Consider the following 21,690-nt stretch of genomic DNA (forward strand, 5'->3'; position numbering starts at 1 on the left):
TCATACTTAAAAAGGGACGACTTTAGGTTTCTTTCCAAGATTTCATTTTTTTCTCAACACATCTCCTGCTTTTTTCTGCCCACACGTCTTTTTTTCTGCCCACACTCCCTGCTCATTTATCTGCAGCAACATACAGGGAACCTTCAAACGAGCTCCATAAAAACCTGAGGTTCCATGTTAGTGTCCTTGAAATCACAGTCTCTCTGTGGCTGCTTGATGTCCTTTAACTTGATGCCATCACAGCTGGGCGGTGTGACCTGTACCAGCCCTACCAGTGGACATCAGAGGCGACACCAGCCAGCCTCGTCAAGGATCTCATGAGCTCTAAAAGTCAGTAATGAGGGAGAAAAATACTTTGACATCATTTTTCTGTACCAGTTTATAGATCCTATATCCTAGATCTGATCTGATTTCTGAGCAGGGGCAACACCACTGATATTCAAATAGCCTAAACATTAAGTTTAATCCAAGCCAAGTGTAAAAAAGTGAGGAAATAGGACAATTGGCCTCTTTGATGACGACAGGAACGTGTCTAAAAGAATTCCCCCCACTTGCTGGTTTAAATTAGCACTTTGCTATGCTCCTGTTCTCCTGAAACTTAACAGAGATAAACTTAACCAACATCCCTTCTCTTCTCTTTCCTTCTGATGACTTGTAAAAACAGACTTTTCTACAACTTTCCCTCTAGGGCTGAGACATGCCCCACTCTGAGAAACACTCAGCGAGTCCCAGAGAGGAATCAGACCAAAACAAGTTAGTAGAGAGCCAAGAATGTGACTGGTGTGTTGTGAGAATAGTGTCCATTGATGTGTAGTGACAAAGTGTCACACTGAGCACAGGGCTGTGTTCAAATAAAACAGGTACACAGGCAGAGGGACAACTCTCAGTCCCCAGCGTGTTTGGCTGACACAAAGTAAAATCAGCATGCACACGGTGAGAGAAACGGAAGGCGAGCAGAGGCAAAGACACACAGAAGAGATAATAACACACAGGCAGGCAGACAGAGACTGAGGGAACAGGAAGAAAGAGGATCAGGATTTATTGAAGACAGCATTAATTTAGACAAGTGTGGACAAAATACTGAAGGAGGAAAAGAGGCACAGACGGCAACTGTGTGTGTGTGGAAAAACCATGTCTGCTTCCACATCTGCAGAGGATTCAGGAGGATTTAAACTACCTGTAGCAGTTTCCATCTCATGTTGAGCTGGTCCAGTTGTCTGGAGGCGGTGGAGGACAGCTGGATGTCCAGTGGCGTCAGCTCTGCAGAAAGCTCATTGACAAATCTTACATCCTGACGTAATGGGGCGACCTCCTCCCTGAAGACCTGGACAGAAAGTTTCATGTTGTTTCAGCGTGAAAAACTGATGTTGTCCAGTATTTGTATAACAGTTAGAAAGTTACTGTGACTAGTTTCTTAATCGTGACAGAGAACATCAGTTTCTGTTTATCTTTTTCTTGTTGTTTGTGTTGATCTGAGAATCTCTAACTGGAGCTGGATTTTGTTGAACTATAATTTGCATTTACAGTTTGTACTGCAGCTGTCAATATAAACTCAATTATATACTTTAGCTGTTATGTAATCTATTAATACATATTGAGAGATGTAATTGGACAGGCTGTCTATACCATGGGGAGCTGAGGAAGTGTAACACACAGTCAAATTAATGCAGCAGTTGCCTGCACTGTGAAACGTGTGAACCATGATTTGATTATTTTTGGGGCCACTGTTTCTCCATTGTCCTCTGCTTCTCCCTTGTCACTTGATTGTAGTACATTAGGGATAGTGCACATGTCAACACTACTGTCTCTTTGACTCACCATGGTCTTGTCGATGTGATCCTGCAGAGAGTCGATCAGCAGGTCCCCCACAGGCTGCCAGTTGGCTTTGGCCTCCTCTGCCCGAGTCAGCCGCAGGTCGAGCTGGTCCATGGAGCTCTGCAGCTCCTGGAGTCGCTCCAAGGCTCGCTCCACCTGAGTGTGCCAGCCTCCCACGTGCCCTTTCAGCCGCTCCCATCGCTCTCTCACCTCGCCTGTCTGCTTGCGGATGGCCCGGGCCAACTCTCGGGCTTTCTCCTCCGGGCTGAGGTCTGGAGGAAGAGAAATCACATCTTTCTTAAAATCATACAGAGCATGACTAAAATGGTTTTATCCTGTGTTTTATAATTTTGTTACTTACGACTTTCTTACATAATCTGCAAACATTTATGTCAGTGTTGTTTTTCTTTATTATTTTGGTTAAGGTTAAGATACTGAATACGCCTTTCATGCGCATTACTTAGCATTATTTGTATGTTCTATGTTTTTTTAAGTAAAACTCACGATGAGGAGGGGGAAAAGAAGAGCAGAAGGTAAGAAAATTAGAAAAAAGAATCTCAATTACAGTGAGGGTGGATGTGAAGGCAGCCGAGGCATGATGAAAGTGACCAAAAGAAAGAGAAAAGGAATGATGGAAGGGAATGATGATGGCATGAAAAGTGAGAGGACAGGATAATTGTGACATATTGGAGGATGCAGACAGAAAGGAGAGAAGGGAGTCAGCAGATGAAAAAACTGCTCTCCAACCACCCATTTTAACTACAAAGAAAGATGAGCAGCACCTTTATGAGTTTTAAGGTCTCATCTCCAGGGTAATGACTGAATTACCATGTTCACCTGTTGTACCTCTGTAAGTCTTTTTTTCCCCACTTTCTCCATCCTTCCCCTTTATACACACAAGACAGACATCTGTGACACATACAGCAGGTAGCACCTCGTGTAGACACGCAGTCTGATGGTGTTTGCCTTTTGTAATGAAGAATGTGAGGTGCAAACAAACAACAAAAGTCAATTTAGTGGCACTGACATAACAAAATACTAACAGAGTGTAGGAACATAGGACAATTAAATTTGTTAAGACTCTACCACAGCATCACTCTAAGAAATCCCATCTCCTCTGATTACACAACAAGCGCAGCCTCTGATCTTAAATCAGCTTTTTATCTATTTATACAATGAGACGACACTTTGATATCCGTATCAAAGATCACAGACAACAAGCCTATCGGTCCGCGCTCTGAAGTCTCGCCACACCTCTACACAGCCCCTTGGGCTGGTTTAATTATTTACACAGTAGGGTTTTAGTTTGAAGCGAAATGTGCTGACTTAACCAAGACTTCCCTGCTGTATCCAACAGAGACTGAGAGGAAATGCTGAATGAGCCGACGCACATTTGATTCTTGGGAGCTTGTTATATATTGATATTAGACCCAGCTTGGATTTTAGTGACTTAACCTTGAAACTGAGCCAAATAAGTCCTCACATTTAGTATGAAGATATCTTGACAGGTTTGCTGTGTCTAAGTGCTTTTTGGCACAGGATGTACAGGGTGAGAAACCTTTTTGATCTTGTGCCACAAACTGGGAAAAAAGGGTTCTACAGGGGCTTTATTGTGACTGTGAGCTTAAGACAGTGAACAGGTAATCCAATGTCCCTCCAGTTTAATTCCAGCCAAGAATCTTTGATGCATGTCATCACCTTCATTTCCTGTTAAATATCAACTGTATTGTATCCAATAAAGGCAAAACATATCTTCAAATGCTGAAACAAAAACGTCTATTGACTGATATCCTTCACATCATCAAACAGGAAAGGGGTCAGATGACATCATCTCAGAGAGAATGAGAGAACGAGAGAGAACGAGAGAGAGAGAGAGAGAGAGAGAGAGAGAGAGAGAGAGAGAGAGAGAGAGAGAGATGGAGGTGGAGCTGTGGTTGATATGGATGTTAATACTGAAGTGAATTCACTTACCGATGGTTAGATTGAATTCCAGTTTGATGAACACGGATTACAATTCCCTGTTCACTCTGAGTTACAATAATCACATAATATGTTAATTAATAATTGCCTATTTGTTTCTAATAATCAGTTTTTAGTTACAGCCTTAATGCAAGTTTATTCAACCCGACTTGTGGCTCCTGTAAATCCTCTCTGTGCCGTGTTTCCCGGCCAAATTTACCGTCGCAAACAGCATGACCTCAGTAAATCCAGCAGAATACATAATCATCCTCTGTTAACATGTCTCTTCCTATTATTTGCAAGATCCTCCCATTAGTGTATATGCAATAAGGACCACACAGCACATGTGTTTGGGACAGAATGCCTCAACATCTGCACCTGACAAACAGGTGTAAAAGCCTCAGTAAAACTGGTTACCAAGGTGATTTCAGATACAGTGAAAGTGTAAAGAACTCACTACAGATGTTAGCAACATCAGCTGACTTTGACTTGATACTGGAGGACTTACTGTACTATTGCAAAATCAGACCACCTGAGGCTTGATATGAGCTCTGACTGAATGGAAATTGCCATAATAAGGGAGCAGAAAAAGTGGATAATATAGACTTTAAGTGGTACTATAATAATAGTTTTAATAACATTTCTTATTTCAAAATTGGTTTCCAGACCTCAGCGATTAAGTTTGATACATTAACTTGAATCACAGTGTGATGAAAGATGAGCTGCTCTCTAATGTAAAATGATGATGTTCTTCTATTTCTTTTCCAAACTCTGGTATAAATGTATAGATGGTTATTAAGGAGTAGGTAAACGTACCAGTCTTTGGCTGCAGGTTCTTGCGTGGCTCACCGGGACCTTCGATCGGCTGGTCAGCGAGAAACATCCTTGCCTGGTCCAAAGTACTCATCACCAAGTGCTCACGTTCCTTCAGTTCTGACCGTATCGTCTGCAGGAGAATCACAGAGCACTGGGTTAATACATGCAGTCACAAATCATTCATTAGAATTAAAATTTAACTGTGTGACATTTTCCAATGACATTAAAACAGAATAAGCTATCTAAATGAGACAGAGAGCACATTTGTAAGCAGAGATTTTTTTTTTTTTTTTAAACGGAGAATTTGAAAAGGGGTAATTAATGCATTTCCTCTGCAGGTATGTGCTTGTGTGACTCTTGTCTCCTGATCTTCTATTGTTAAATTCCAATGAACTCCAAATGAACCTGGAGAATCGCTGCTGCCCCCCCCACCACTACACACACACACACACACACACACACACACACACACACACACAAATATCTACTAATCAACCAGTTCTGCTTTAATCTGCTCCGACTTTCATAATATTATGAAAGGCTCTTATGATGAACTCACACTCACGCATGCACACAAACACACACACACACACACACACACGTACACACAAACAAACAATGATTTCAGATGTTTATGTTCAGCTTATGGGGGAGATAAACAACACTCTCAGCTGCTAATTAGGTGATTGCTGCATAACAAAACACTTTCCCTGCCCGGTCCTCCCTCATTGAGAGGAAAAGCAAGAGGTGAGAGAAAGAGAGGGTGGGGTGGGGTGGGAGGGCAGAGGAGGGTCAGCGGGAGTGAGAGCTCCGAGAACAGAGCAGCGTTTGAAGGCGAGAGTACAGGGTCAAACCGGGCATTTCCTTGGGGTTGGTGTGAAATTAACTGAGTGATGCGCAGAATAAAGTGAGTTGCTGGATGCTATAACCCTGCAGGAATGATCCTTACAGAGGCAGCTAGCAATAACACATATCCTGCTCATCCTCTTAGAGAGCAGCTCATACTGCGATAGACACAATTACCACACACGCACACAAACATATGTTCAACACATCCCCACAGTGTGTTATTAAAAGTTCACAGAGCAATTTGACGGACACTTTTCTCACCCTCGTGTCAACTACTCAGCCTCGCCACAGCTCACAGCAGGCGATAAATCTAGATAGAGGAAGTGAGCATGCATGTAACAGTATAATTATTCTTGTTTCAATATAAGCGTGACCCCGGGGGACTTCATTGTGTATCGGAGTGTGTGATTACTTTGTGAGGAGGCAGTGCAGTTGGAGGCACCATGAGGCACGTTGATTAGATGGGACGACACACTTTGATAAAGTCTCACACGCATCAGACTTCTCAAACAGACGAGTGCAGAGAAAATTAGATGCCAAAAATTCATGCACACAACATTAACTGACTGAGCAGCAGATGACAACATGCTGGGTTCAGTGGGATCGTATATTCAGTGCCATCTGAAGAGACAGGAAGAGAAAGAGTCAAAGAGGAGGAGGATTGGGGGGGGGGGATCAGCTCACAGGCCTTGAGATGTGCACAACAATTTTTTTTGTTCTAGTTACTAAATAAAAAAAGCTAATTTCTTGGAATAAGTTCCTATAAAAGTTAAGTTTAGACCACTGCAATGACAATTTCACAAACCCTCCTGCAGACAAATATGCCCTCATGCCGAAATGGAGCATCCTGCCGAAACACAAATTAAATCACCCCTGCTAATAAATGGTTTGCTCCGTTCCAATGATTTCCTTCCAGCTCACACGGAGGAAACATAACAGGCAGGTAGCGCAGAGAGGGGACCTTGAGAGATAGAAACTAAATGAGAGGTGATTGAAGAAGAGAAAAAGAAGGGTGTATGGGCAGCAGAGATAAGAAAAGGAAGGTGGGGAACTAACCTGTGTGGACAACAACCAGTTAAAATCAACTCCTCGTTTTTTGTTTTGCTCTCACAGGTTTGATGGTGTCTTAAATCAGAGTTTAGAGGGGATTGAGTTGAGTGTGAAGAGGTTGTTTACTCACAAATATTCCTTGCATAATGCTAGATTTTAGCAAGTAAAATATTCTGATATCGGTTTTCCTGCAAATCACAGATAGGCAGCTCAGTGTGAGCACAAACAACATCCTGGTTGGACAAATCAGAGACGCCTTATTACAACCAAATCTAAAGGGAACTAATATTTACAACATCAAAGCAGCAAACTGTCTGCTGTACAATATGTTTGTCCTAATTCCTATTGTGTCAGAGCAGTGTTTTAGCTGTATGAAAATAGTTGATGACAATGAAATAAACTCCTTCTACTGATGAAAACCAAGAGATGTGGTTTAAAGCTCCAGAAAGAGCTTGTATGCAGACTTTTGTCAAAAATAGATTTCTGATCAGTGATCAGTGAAGTGAGCAGACTGGAATGACGACCAGTTTCACATGACCTGCACAATGGTGAACACTCAAACTGCTGTCAGTATCGTCACATGCTTTTGGGTCTGTTCTCTATGTAATGTTGGTGATTCATACATTATATAGAGCAGACAGCAAATTTTCTGAATGTTGCTTTAGGGTTGGTTAATATCAGTATCATCTAAGGCTGCTTGTTTTGTCAGACCAACAGTCAAACCTCTGAAGCTCAATTTTAATAATATAATAATAAAATTACCCAGTCCTAGTTTGCTTAATTTAACTGTATTACTTGTCAATTATAATAAATGATGAGATTTATCACAGTAGTGTTCCCCCAGACACTGCCCTTCAATGTTAACTGGATCCAAAGAGACAAATAAAGCCATAGACGGTTGTTTCAATGACAGAACAAGTAGTGTCAAGTAATTCCCTGTGTTAGAAACAACCTCTCTGCCTGTCATCCAGCCACTGGGTATCCTCAAAGTTAAGACAGATGACAACACCAAAGACCTTTCACTAACAGTCAAACAAGTGCTTTTAGTGAGACTTCAGCAAGCTCACATTATCAGAGTGCCACACGGGGACCCACTTTTCAGAGGGAGCATGAGAGGTACATATCAAACACACGTTACAGTTTTCAGGGTAAGATGAACCTTGTTTTAAACAAGCAAATCCCAGCTGGTCTATGAGTGATAAAACATGGCTGTCTACATCAAATATAAAAAGTGACAGGTCTTAGCTTTGCTCTTCTTCTTTTTAATAGTTTTCAGCATTGGCACATCACAATATGGTCTGAGCATGTGTGATTTGTGAAGAGCGGGGAAAGAAAGGATTCTTGTCAGTACCACAATACTTATGGCATCTATTTTGTGTAGTGACTGTGACCTTGGCTGTGTATTTGTGGGCATTTCGGTATCTGGATGACTGTGTGTGTGTGTGTGTGTGTGTGTGTGTGTGTGTGTGTGTGTGTGTGTGTGTGTGTGTGTGTGTGTGTGTGTGTGTGTGTGTGTTTGTCTGTGGGGTGGGGGAAGTGGTGTTTGTGTCCAGGTCTGTGTTTGTGTGTGGCCGTAGCAGCACAGCAAACTCTTATCACTGTGTGCCCTGTGCTGTGGCGCAGATAAGATAACATCACAACACAGCTACTTTCAGAGCTCTGCCAAACACCCCTTTCCCGATCTAAAACCCCTGCTATCTCGGCCTCTTTGCAATATTACCAAAGCCCTCATCTTCTTCCAGGAGCTAAATAAGCCTCCTGAAAGGACCACTAAATCACACCAGCTCTCAGCATCAGAAAAGTACCTGACAAGGACTCAAGATGCCTTCAAAATAGGAGGTCACTCACATCTTAACAAATTACTGTCCAGAAACTGATGACCTCTATTTTTTCTCTAGCATAGATAGATAGATAGACTTTTTTCTTTAAAAGGCATTTATTTTAGGTATTGAACTACTGTGGTCTAATCCACATTAGCCTTTTTGTAACCTTATACAGTTACACACTTCATGAAGGAGTCTTAGAGTGACTCAGCCCAAGAATTTAATTTCTCCTTTGCCCTTAGCATCCACTGTTATCTTACAACAGCTAAAAGCCAGTGATAGGTGGTGCTTGTTTAAAATCATACTCTCTGACATGCTCCACTAATCTACTGCTTCCAGCCTTGGCCATTTTTAAATAAGTAAAATACCCACAGGGCTGTAAAATGCCAACAGATGTGTCAGAAGTCAGCCTGTGACTGCTTTGCAGCTAATAAAACAGGAAGTCAAATAATAATTTATACATATGTTTCTTCAGCAACACAGCGCAGTTATTTTATGATTTTCCTTAAAATATATATTAGATATGTTGATTTAATAATGCTGTGCAGCTGCCACTGAAGTGATTTACATTGATTTTAGAGAACACTAACAGGCATTTTATGATGCTTCTGGCAAAAAATGAATGTTTTCAAGTGGTTCTGAACGCCTAACGCAACTGGAATCTTAAGCATGAAATCATAGGAGCCTTTCTCTTCTTTATTACTACTGATCATTACCATTGCTGACCACACTGATTTGTGATCTTATTGTTTTACATTTTTTCATCGACAATAATCAATCCGCTGATTATCAACAATTATTTGAAGTAAAATTAGTGTTTATCTATCTGATGAATATAGTTAAATTTTGCCTCTCCCTTTAGCTAATTTTTGGGGTTTTCATTAACTCCTGAGGGAAATATCTGGCTCTTCAGCTGCTGAATACTCTGTGTTCACTAGTTAAACACCTGTTGGTGGTGGTTAGGTGGTGAAAGTCACGTTTTTAGAACTAGTTTGTTGAATCAGTTGCAGGCTGCAGGCTTAAAACAGAGCTGATGAGAACGGTGAGAGTGAACCAAAACATTTGTGGGCTGTAAAACAACCAGAACAATGACCTGGAAGACCTTGTAGAGCTGAGGGGAACTGCAAACAGGTGGGGTCATCACTTCCAGGAACCCCTTTCACATAGTCATTGGAGCCATTGATAAAATGAAAATATGATTTACAGCAGATTTTTTGTTGCAATGTTTTATATTGCTGAGGTGTACTGTAGACATATTTCCCCAGTGATGGACAATAATGCTGTATTGTTCTGCAAGGCAAGCACAACTAAAACAGGACTGCATTTTGGGACCGGGCTAGACTGTCAGGACACAAAACTGCTCCCAGTGTGAGTAGGAAGCAGACGGAAAAAAAAAAAAAAAAAACTCAAAATGAGGCAATTGTGAGTTAAAAAAGGAGACTTTCCTTTCCTAAGAGATAAGGTTAAGCCCAGCACAGCAGTTTAATCCATTTCACTCTCCTTTATGACCTGTCCGTTCAGGTACAAATGGTGCTAATCAATCATTCAGGCACAATGATTAAGATGGGTTCTTTGGCGGATCATTAGACCCTCCTCGCTGTAGAGAGGAGGGTAATTGTACACTACTGCAGCATATTAAGACTACAGAGAAAATAAAGTTGACTAAATTTAAATTTAAATACAATCTCGGTTCGCCTGTTAGTCGTCATATTTATTAAATCTGAAACATGTGAAGGAGCTTTTGAAAAGACCAAATTGGACAGTCCTAATAACGAAGACAAAAAGCTAACTGTTGCTGAAAGATAAGAGTCATTAAAAATGCCCACAAGCATTTGGTCCCTCATTCCCACTCGTTGATCTAAAAGCTGTTAATTTAATAGCGCAGATTGATGAGTTTAATCAGATGGATTCTGACAAAGGCCTTTTAATGGATAATTGAATGTGCAATTAATAAATGCTATTATGGCCATTTTAGCAGAGAAAAACACAGACACAGATCAATACACAGAAGAGGGAGCAAGAAGTTGCTCAAGTAAGACAGGACCAATATCCCTCCCTCCCTCACTCTCACACTTTAAATTCTGTCAGTGATTTGCCAAGTGAACGGCTTCTTTCAGACAGAAGCTAATGCAACAGTTGTGTTGGAAACTGAATATCCTAAAAGAAACACAACCTTCTTTCCTCCTCTGTCCAACCTCTGTCCTTCCTCTTTTCTCCTGCTCTGTATGTACCTCTGTTTGCTGCTTCCTCTCCAACACTTTCTTGCCTGACTGTTCGGACTGCTGCTCTCTCATATTTTTCTTCCCTCTGATTCTTTAATAACAGCAATATCCGTTTCTCTCTGTTGGGCTAAGTGGCTTAGCCTTCCTCTTTTATCTCTCCCAGTCTTCCAGAAAAAAGAGGAGAAAAAAAGACAGGTTTTTCCACTTAGCCCTTCTAAGCCCTCCCTACCTCGTAGATACCAATTTCCATATAGCTGTACACATTTCATTCATCTCTCTGACTGAGCAGCTGTTGTGTGTGTATGTGTATCACTGAGCGACTGAAGTGTGTGTCTATGTTTGCGCGAGCACAGGGGCCTCAAATGTGTGTCTGTTGGTGTAAGCAAGTAATAGAGCATGACGTGTTCAAAGCCCCTGCTCTTTGTGCTGCTCGGCCCCCTCATAACTCTCAGGGTCGCAGAGACCTCCAGGCCAATCTATTAAGAATACAGAGAAGGGAAAAATATAACATAGTCCAAATGAAAAGTGAGCCTTCCTCACTTTCAACTCCCCTGTTCCATTATTTCTTATTTCAGCATTCTCAAAGCCGAAGACCTGCAGATGAACAAGGGAATAGAGAGAGAGGATAGAGTGAGATGGAAAGAGAAAGGGGGAGAGGAAAGGAACGAGATGCAGAGAGGAATGACAGAAAACGAGACAAAAGAGCCAAAAGAGGGTAATGAGAAAAGGAAGGTGAAAGTGGAGATGCAGGAAGCTTGTATTCTCCTGTGGTTGTTGTGGGCTCTCAGCCCCATTCCTTATCTAATGGAGCTTGTCTGATCTGCTGGGTTGAGGCCTGTCTCTGCTCTCCGTCAGGTGTTGGGTACAAGACACAGAGGGAGCCTCAACATCATCTAAGGCCTCAGAGGACATATTTTGATTAACCTGGACAGCCACTGACTGTCTCATCCCTCAAAGCACAGGTGGAACTAAAACTTAGATCGTGAGTCCTCAATGCCAGGTCTTAACAATATGGTGGATTATCTTTCTTTTTGCACAGAGAGCATCTCTCAAGCCTGATCCCAGGTGTACAACATATTAACATGATCTGGCACTGTCCAGGCTGCAATATTCTCCTAATAAATACATTTTTAGCCAAGATTTTGGGGAAGAGTTATCTTCTTCACAGCCTGTTTTGCTTTTGTATGATGATTCTTCATTAAATCATTAAAAGACTATACTTAGAAGGCATTAAAGCGGCCAAGAAATTGATCATCTGCCATTTGACAGAGCTGCACTCTGTCTCCACAGCTGGTCAGCTATCCCTGACTTTCTCGATATTTTGTCTTTTCTAAGTGGCTGCAAGTGTCAGGATGGGGTTTAAAATACCTGTAATTTAGAGATTTTTTTGTATACATTTGTATAAATATTCTTTTCATTTGTCTTTCCTTGTCACATTTTTTTCCTCTTTTATTTTCCATTTCACTTTTCCCCTTCCAAGTAACGGTATTAAAGTGTGTTTGATACATTTCCTTATAATTGAGGACATCTCCTTTCATTGTTTACGAAAACTGATTTTGTCTCTGTGTGCTTGGTTGCTTGATTAGTCTTGACTGGTGTCGTCTCTACGAAAATGCAATGAGAAAACATTAAAGTTATATATAATTAATAAGTACAAATAATATATAATTACAAAATGTAGTAATGCTCGTGCTTAGAAATGTCTGTCACACTGTAATAAAACGTGACACATCCTTAAAGTAGCTTCACATGCACAGAGGCACACTTTTTGTTTTTGTCATATGAAGGTCTAGCAAGCATCACACAGTTCAGACTCTTACATGTATCTGTGTCTGTCAATCTGTCTAAGTTTGTTTGTGATCTCGCACCCACGCATGGCTGCACATGTGTTTACTCTCAAAGCGTTTTGGGCAACAAAACAATAGTGTGGTGTTCGAGGTGCGAAGAAACACATTACGATGTCAAGAGCAACATCAACAGCAGTGGCGGCCAGTGGACTGGGAGTAGCCACAGGCTGAGTCATTTATCTGAAAGCAATTACACAGCAACGCACTATCACAATAACCAGTGGTTAGAATAAATAATATAGAGGAACACGGAAGACAAATAGCAGTGATGACAAAGGTGTGAATGAGATGGAATAATGATGGTATTGATCGCTTCTTAGAATCAGTGATACAGTGTGCTATAAAGGTGATACATAACAATAATTCTCAGACTGAAACAGGTGGAACAACAGTATTTTGATATTGGTCCCTAACTCTCTGCTGATACAAGTTTTGCTTGTGGCTACTGCTGAGTGACTGTTACAACATTGCTGATTATTAAGTATGGAGACATAAAACACCATGGCATGATTAGGCTTGACTGCTGCAACGTGTAGTTTAGATGAATGTAGTGCAGCCACACTGCTGACGGGCCGGACACTTCATAATGTCACGGTGATTACAGCGAGTGCTTTACAGTCACAGTGTCTTCTTGTGGTTTCAGCACTGACTGCTCAGCATATGTGTAGAAACTACATAGAGTAACTGAAAACACTGCAACAGCACTTTAAAAATTATCAGCTGCCTGGTTATTAACTACAATCAGGAACATCACTGAGTATAGGTCAGGCCAACAAGATTTGTTTCCTATTGTTTCCCATTGTCTTCTGTCTTGGAGCAGATTGATGCTTAATTATGCAGACAGCAATCAGTGTGTTTTTGTCTATTTGCTGTATAGACCTTTTTTAAATTTTTTTTATTTTTTTATTTTTTTTAAACAGAAGACACTTTGACATGTCAGAGTAGGACAGCAAATAATAAAGTGAATGCCGGCTCAGTGTCATGGTTTACTGGGATCCTTGAATGGACCGGAGCCATTGTTAAAGTTATTAGCCACACTAGTGCTTTTCCCCCTCCTGAGTAAGAAGGATGACTATGGTTGTGTATCTTAAAATGTGGTGGTGGTGATGGTCACTTTATCAACATGATGCATGCTATGAAAATTCTCAGTCATGCAGTTGCCTTTGACTTAAACATAAACATAAACAAAAACACCCACTGAGGTGTATTTTGGCTTCTGCACAGGTTGAAGATGGAGGCACTGAAATTTTGTGAGATTAAACTCCATGAATCAATAGGAATGATACATTTCTCTATGCTTGAAGCTGCTAAATCATATACAGAAGAAACCCATACACACAAAATGTGACAAACTCATAATCTCCGCTTTTTGGAGACTTGATGTAAACAGTGAGGGACAAGGTGTGATAAATCTTGCAGCGGGTGGCAGGAACATTGCCTGTGGCAACAGTACTTACCGTGCAGTGGTTCTGCTGCTGCAGTAGGGTGGGTACATCTCCTCCGATGGGCATCTGCTTGGCCAGCTCCTCATCCTTCATGCAGATCCACCTCCACAGCTCCTCCAGGAGACCCAGCAGACGGGACCAGCGCTCAGCACTTGCCTCCAGATGGGCCCTGCAAACGTACACCGTCGACTTAAACGATCATTATACTGTATACATTTTGAGCTTTCACTGCTGAAACATATGCAGTCTTGTACTGACAAATCAAATGGTCAATTTGAGAGACACATCTGTACTGTAGAATTGCTTCTTACTTTCCATAATATGTCCATGAAGGTTTACATTAATGTAATGGTAGATTTAGCACCTATTAAAGGCTGATGCTTGTATTCCTACTGATGTAAAGCCACATATATTCTTTTTATTTCTAGTGAACGATTTATATAAAAGGCTTAAAGCTTATAAAAATCAACTAAGTATAAAACCTCAATAAAAACCTCATCGCTGACCACTCAAGGGAGGCTGCTACCCCTCTGGAGAAGGTGTTATTTGTAAAAGGCAACACAGTTGGCTGCTGCATGTGTGGGTGGTACCAAACATGCAACATGTGTTGATAAGCGCTTTTGTTTTTCTACTCTCCTGCAGGCATAATGTGTCTGAACACCGTGTACAAAGACCTCCTATTGCCACTCGCCAAGTTAGCCTTAATTACGCATGTACTGCAATTAAGGCATGATGAGCTATATACAATCAACACACACGGTACCTCACCTCCCTCCCTCCCTCCCACACACACACACACACACACACACACACACACACAGATCTCTCACTGTCTATTTTTTCTCGCTTGTCTTCCTGTGGAACAAGTCCAGCCTATTACGTCTGCACTGCCTGACCTTGACTCACTCCCGTTAATTCTTTTCCACTCAAAATGAACTAGTTTCAGCACAGAATCTTTCCTTGCACTTTTTTTTTTTTTTTATTATTTCCCTCAGCTTGTTTTTAGCCTCTCTAACCTTTTCCGGTGCCCCTGTAGCTTTGTTGTGCTCCTGTGCTGCTTCTCTCCGCCCCCTCCCCTCCTCTTTGTCTTTGAACATCTCCATCTGGCCCTGTCAGCTTCACTTCCACCTTCACTTTCTTCATCCTCCACATTGCCACCCATCACCAATCATATTTATTTATGCCCAGGATGTGGCTGACGCTGCACTGGTTGTGTCCTCAGAAGTTTATGTACCACTGTGGTGGCTCTCAGGTCCTTTTTCATCCCTGTCTTCCATGGTGGGTAAAGTGGAAAACAGGAGCTACTGTGTCTGTACAGCCGATAGGAAACACACTAACCAACATGAATATTCCACAATGTGCTGTACTGTATGTAAAATGTGGTTTTTCCAGCCTATAGTAAGGGAGATATATTATGAATCCAGTGTATTGATGTGTCAGATGGGAGCTTTCTTTTTGTTGTTGTTTTCTTATTTAACAAGTGAGAATCACACTCTCTCTTGGTGACTTACTTCTGCAATGTGTGATTCACTAGTTGATTGAAATAGTAAACTGAAGCAGAGACCCATTTGAACCACTGCCATGATCAAAACCTTCTGCCAAGATGTTTTTTTCTTTGCAGAGATGAGAGCAAGCAAAAGAGCAGAAAGCTGCAATCTGAGCTGCAAGACCCAAAACAGTGGAGAATGGGGAAAAAAACATTATAACTATTTCCATGGTTTGGATGAGGTTTTACTGACCGTATGTTGGCGGATTTGGCCTTCAGGTCGCTCCAGCGTTGGTTCATATCATCCAGTCTGTGCTGAAGGAACACAGCCTCCTCTGAGCTGCCCAGAGCCTTGACCATCTTCGACTTGTTCCCGTCCACACTCTTGTAGATGTCATTGTGGGCATCAATCTCAGCCTGGATGTCCTGCAAACACACAGAAAAAAATTGTTACAGCTGACTATTTCGTCAGGGAAAGTTTCTGTGCAAACATACAGGCAAGGACAGCAAAAGTAAGTTCGCATCACAAGCACCCAAAATTGGATGTAACAGTCCTCTACGCTGTCACAGCTGATTATTCATGAACCGAAAATAACACTGGATTTTGTCATACAGAGTAGTCTTGAGGGAGTTCACGCTATACTGCTCACAACATTTCCAGAGGGCAGAGAAGTTTAAATTTTCTTGAAATGGTCTTGATGCACTTTTTGACTCTTTTGACAAAAAAGATTTTAACTTGTACCCTTTCACTGAGTTTGAAGGCCCAACCCATCTAGGAGCAAGTCCCAAAGAAATATCTACCTCCATACTAATGCTGCATTAGGTTGTAGCAGGGCTACACCCATAGCAAGCTTTGCTAATTTTATGCTGGGATACAGTATGCAATGCTAATGCAATGAGGTGCCATTCCAAAATACTTTATTTGTGTGTGTGTGTGTGTGTGTGTGTGTGTGTGTGTGTGTGTGTGTGTGTGTGTCTACAAGAGGCCATCACATTAAGTACTGTGATGAGGCACAATTTCTCCATGTGTGCGTGTGTGTCCTCTGTTACACAACCACATCTCAAAGGGTATGTGTGAGTGTTTTTGTGTGAGGGTTGAACCACAAGGGGGCCTGACGCAAGCAGAGGATCCTGTCAAATGTTTTATTTTTAGATGTGTAAAACTGCTCCATTTTCTTCTCTCTCTCTCTCCCTCTTCTTTCAGTTTCTCTCTCTCTCTCTCTCTCTACTGGGACTCCCCTCCATTCAACCCATTCCAACTGCAGATAAAGAAGAGATTCCAATACCATATGTATGAGTGTAACTCTGCCTGCAGCACAAAGACTGATTTGCAAATGGAACAAAATTAGAGAAGGTGAGGGAGGTGTGATGTTACCTATGGCCAGCAGCACTACAGTAATAAAACTTTGGACATTGTGTGCAAAATGATCCATCTTCAGTGCCTGAAGCTGTTACTTGTATATCCTTCTCATTGTAGTATTATAGATGATGCTATTAACCGAGTTTCATTTCACAAACGCAGTTAAACTGTCTTATCTCGGAAAATTCTTTCAATGTTGCTGCACTGTTTTATTGTAGTCTCAGTATTGTTAAAATAAATCACTAATTACAAAAAGAAGCTATTAACAGTCAGCAGAAGACTGACTGAATTTCTTAGTCTGCACAAATCAGTAAATTAAGCAAGAAAGAAAATTCCACACTGTCCCTGGAAAAAGAAATTACACGTGTACTGTGTGCAGCAATGGAAACCTGCTGTAGTGGTATTAATGTGGTGCTACACTAATTGGTAAACACCAGCCGTAAAAAGAGAAACACACTTAAAAAAATAGATACACATATTAATACTAAGAAGGAAAACCCCATCATCACGCATATATTCACACACCAACATGAACACAAGCAAGATACTGAAGGTGTAGGAAAACACACAGGAGACACACATGGAGTGGATGTCAGACACACCTGACTACTCATACCATGTATACATTAAGTGGAACATGTGACAACAGCTCAGCTACTCTGGAAACTGTGTTCTTGGGAAGAAGTGAACAATATATCGTCCAGCTACAGTAGAACCAGACTACACACAAAACACCTTTCAATTACCATAGCCCTCCATGGCACTGTGCTGCAATTTACTGAATACCAATAGATATTTCACAAAGGCGAAAGCACATCCCTCAATGTGATCTACAAGGATTATCACCTGCTGCATTTTTGACACAACTCAAATGGCTCCTGTGAAAGGTCACAGAAGAGAGGAAGAGACACGGAGAGACAAAGAATAAGAAAGACAGAGGGACAGACAAAGAGTGAAAGACAGAAAGTCATTCTGCCACTGAGCCAGCTGGCTATGTTTCAAGTCATTACCAAAGTGCTTCCCTTTTGTTTTTCTTTAGCACTTCTACTTCTGCTTTTTGGAAGTAACACTGACTGCACACACCAGCACATACACACACAGAAGGCACAGACTGTGCAGGCATATAAAGGCGCATACATTCATTTACAAAAGCTCCCTTTCAATCTCATTTCCAGTAAAAGGCTACTTTTAGGTTTATGTATGTCAGCTTGTATCGCTCTCTCTCACTAACAGACGAACACACACAACATTTGTGTGCCACAGGTAATCATGTGAGGTACAAAACGCTACTATCCCATGCTTTATTCATGGATTCTTGATAGAATATGGGGTCACACGACAAGCAAGCAAGCAAGCCAGCAAGCCTTTAGTTTTAGGATAATAGTGAAGAAACTGAAGACAATGAAGTATCTGTCTGTAATCGTGGAAGCAATTGACACATATTTGTCGGTATACCAGATACACAAACACACAAAAAAAACAAAAAACAAAAACACAGACAGCTACTGACTAAACTGAATCACTACTTCTCTGATCTGCTACCACACACAGATGTGTATGTGTGGGTGAGTGGGTAGAAAGGCAGCAGAGAGGTTAATGGGTTCTGGATCTCATACACACTGTAATGACTGATGGAGTTTTGTTGGCTCTGGGCTCAATGGAGCACAGATAAGATGGCACAGAGTCTCCCTCCAAACTAAAGTTACAGCTAGGACTTAGACCTTTAAGAAAGATAAAAACATTAAGCACATGGTTACACTGTGGCTGAAGCAAAATACACACAAATGCCCAAAACAGGTATTTCATACTGAAAAACAATAATGACCCTTACTGGCCTGAGCCTTGTTTGTCTTTAGCCCTTATAAAAAAAAAACCAATTACAGTAAAGGTCTGCTTTGACAAATTAGGTCCAATTCAAGACTCCAGGTTCTTCATTCTGCACTAATTCTCTTTCTGCACGGTAGCGCTCACTAATAAGTAGCAAAGCAGGACAGAACCGATTACTCCATTTTAATGAGTCCAAAAGTAACTGCTCAGACATCATAAAGCTCAGTACATTAGGCCACGTCTGCAAACATAAGGGGAGATGGTGGGTGAGCAGTGGCTGTGTTTGTATTCATGGTACATCGCCAAAAAAAAAAAAAAAACTGCATTCAAAAAGCACTGACAGACCAAGGCCAAGCTGTCTCAAAATTCCCTCTAAAATCTGTAGATATATACCTGTTCAAACTTTCTGAGGAACTCCTGCAAGCTGAAGTTCAAGCCAATCATATTGGAGTGTGTTCTCTGACTCCTCCCACTCGCTCCAGTGCCTACATCTTCTGTACTGTCATACAGGTGAAAGGTTGGTAAGTCCTCCAGTGGTTATGGTCAAAACCTTCCAGGTCAGGTCTCAGATCAGTAGCAAATCCAAAGTTTGAACAATCTTGAATCCAACTATAGAGAAACTCAGCTCTTGAAAAAAATTCAAACACAAGACCGTCAAATCCAGGTCGCAATCCCAAAACAGGCGATTTACACACCTCACACAACCCTTGGCAGCACTTGTGCATGCATGCCAGTGTGTGTGTTCGCCCAATCCCACCACATGTTCGTAGCATCCTCTTCGGACAGACAGCCAGTCTGAGTGGGAGTCGGGGGGTGACAGCTATCCTGCAGTCATGCTTCAGAGCAGGGATTGGGATAAACGGAACGATTGGTGCCACTGGAGATTTGACAAAGTAGCAGTTGGAGGCTGACAGCAGAGTTCCTCTGGCCAGGAATGGGGTACTGAAACTAGTAGGGAAATCCAACAAATCTTGGGTGGAGGACTGCAAAGTGGAGATAACGGTTTGTGTCTTGAGGGATGGGCAGGCTGATGCAAACTGCCCAGTGGCCGAGGACAGGTCTGGCTCTCTCCTTCAACTTTGCTATGCTTCCCTTCCTCCACTTCCCCTCTGGGTATGAAGGAAGCTGTTTACACGTTGTCCGGCAGCCCAACCCAGAGCAGGGCTGGGACGTTTGTTCTCAATTGCACAGATAAAAAAGCACTTTATCCCTGCCAGTCACACACTTCAACAGGAGAGACGGCGGCACAAAGAGGCACATGGTTTGCCTTCTCCTTCCCCTGAGTAAAGGTAGCACAGGCTCAAAGAGACAGTAACCTCAGTGTCTGGCTTCCTCCCCGACCCTCAGGTCTCCAGCCCCGGTCTGGTCTCGCTCTATCACACCCTTCTAATCACTGCCATGACTGGGCCACTTAGTCAAAGAATGCCTTCTTCTTTCTCTGGAGCCACGTGTTGGTGGAGAGCTGCCTCAAGGCTTGATGTCTCAATCCCGGGCAGCGAGTCTGCCTCGCCGGCCTCTTTGAGTTTGAGCTCTGTTGATTATCTTTTTTTCCTCTTGGGAAGAAGGATAGGTAGATCTGTTTATCATCCCGTTCTTTCTCTCCTCCTCAGACGAGGAAACTTATTAAAAAGTTATGTTTCTTCTTTAGCCGTGTCTTCCCTAGGGGGGGTCACACAAACCCACAGGCTGGTATCCCCATCCCTCTCTCGTCTTCCTCTGTTGCTCTCTTTCTCTCTGGCCACTAGCCCCACTCTTCCACACAGCTGTTTATTATTTTAATCAGTATCCTCCCTTTCCCCTCCTCTCTCCACCCCCCCAACCCTCTCTCCCCTAAACTAACTCAGCACACTACACACCCACTTCCTGAGGCCTGTACAGGCAGGGATCATGGCAGAAAGAGGAGAGTTTCAAAGAAAAGTCAAATTTAGATGCAATTTAAATAAGGATCAGTATTCAGTATGCACAAAACTAAGAATGGCTGCAAGATGGAATTGATGAAAGTAAGAAAGTGCAGAGCTTCACTGGTGGAACTTTCTACCCATCTAGCTGAGGAGTGAGGAAAACATGGCTGTTTAGTTAAAAGAATTTAAAAAAGAAAGTGATGGGAGTTTGGGATGATGTGGTGGGTGGGTGGGTGTCAGGACATCTGTTGCAAAGAGAGATTTATTCCTGCATTTTAATCAATAAAAAACACCCTTCCTTGAAAGCTCTTATTCAAGTTTATCTCCTAGAACTACAGAACTACTAAAGCCTATTAAATTTCAGATCCACAATTTGAATCTTATCTGCCTACAGAGGACTGCATCAGGAAAGATCTGAAGTTCATACTATAAAACAAAGGCTAAATGCTTTGAAGTCTATAAATGGTGTGTTATAACATGTTTGGAGAGGCTTGAGTACCAGCTGTGGTCTATAGGGCTATGTTAAAAAGGTGCAAACATTAAAATGCATCCCATATATTAAACCTGTATGTGGAATTTGTCTGTCAACTTGTTTGTGAGTGTGTGTTGGCATTTTGAACAGCAGGGCAGACATGTGGTGTGCATCAAAGACATGCAGACAGATGGCTGTCAAGTGAGAAAAAAATACAATACAATGTTACATATTCATAAGACAAAGACTTTGAAGTGCGCTTAGCTAATTAAAAATATTTACATACCCAAGGCCCTTAACCAGCATTTCTGATGTATGGTGACAAATATGTACTGTTTGAGGGCTTTCCAGTGAAGGATGTAAAACTAACTGGCTGGAATCGGCACATTTGATGAGCACAACTAATTCAACAATGAGTGGAAACTGAGATTAAAGGAAAAAAATAGATGAAACAACCTTTTCGTGAGACAGTTTTGAAGTTTCAAACCTCTAAACCCAAGACTGTCAGTCACGAAAACAGACACTTATTAAAGATGCAAACACGCACATATATAGAGCTTAAGGCAGGGGAGATGAGGGTTAATGTTGGGCTACATTACTAAACTAAGCCGATTAGGACCATTACAGGGGTAAGAATGTAATGTTTCCAGTCCCTCACACAAAACCAGTGGAGGAGGGAAAAATAGAGTTGACTGGATAAGAAGAGAGAGACAGCGATGACAACATTCTGAGGAGTAACACTTATACTAAGTGAAGGAAAAGGGTAAAAACATCCAAAAGATAAAAAAAAAAAATAATGAAAAGTCATCAGTGCAGAG

At 41.7% G+C, this 21,690-nt stretch overlaps 1 protein-coding gene across 8 annotated transcripts in view; it reads right to left on the reverse strand.

The window, feature by feature from the left end:
• utrn (utrophin) overlaps window positions 1-21,690 on the reverse strand; it is a 169,508-nt gene that overhangs the window by 53,641 nt on the left and 94,177 nt on the right. For 7 of the 8 annotated variants that reach the window (XM_071479337.1, XM_071479338.1, XM_071479339.1 and 4 more), the window contains 5 exons: window positions 15,566-15,738; window positions 13,839-13,995; window positions 4,591-4,720; window positions 1,819-2,087; window positions 1,178-1,324 (listed from right to left, as the gene is read on the reverse strand). In XM_071479337.1, coding sequence (XP_071335438.1) covers window positions 1,178-1,324; window positions 1,819-2,087; window positions 4,591-4,720; window positions 13,839-13,995; window positions 15,566-15,738 — 876 coding nt within the window. Of the gene's footprint in view, window positions 1-1,177; window positions 1,325-1,818; window positions 2,088-4,590; window positions 4,721-13,838; window positions 13,996-15,565; window positions 15,739-18,892; window positions 20,236-21,690 lie in introns of those variants that run through there. The other variant, XM_071479343.1, reaches the window with a different exon arrangement.

This window comes from Trachinotus anak, unplaced genomic scaffold, assembly GCF_046630095.1.
Source record: "Trachinotus anak isolate AG129_WGS33_773 ecotype Australia unplaced genomic scaffold, CSIRO_AGI_Tana_v1 ptg000005l, whole genome shotgun sequence".
Lineage (NCBI taxonomy): Eukaryota > Metazoa > Chordata > Actinopteri > Carangiformes > Carangidae > Trachinotus > Trachinotus anak.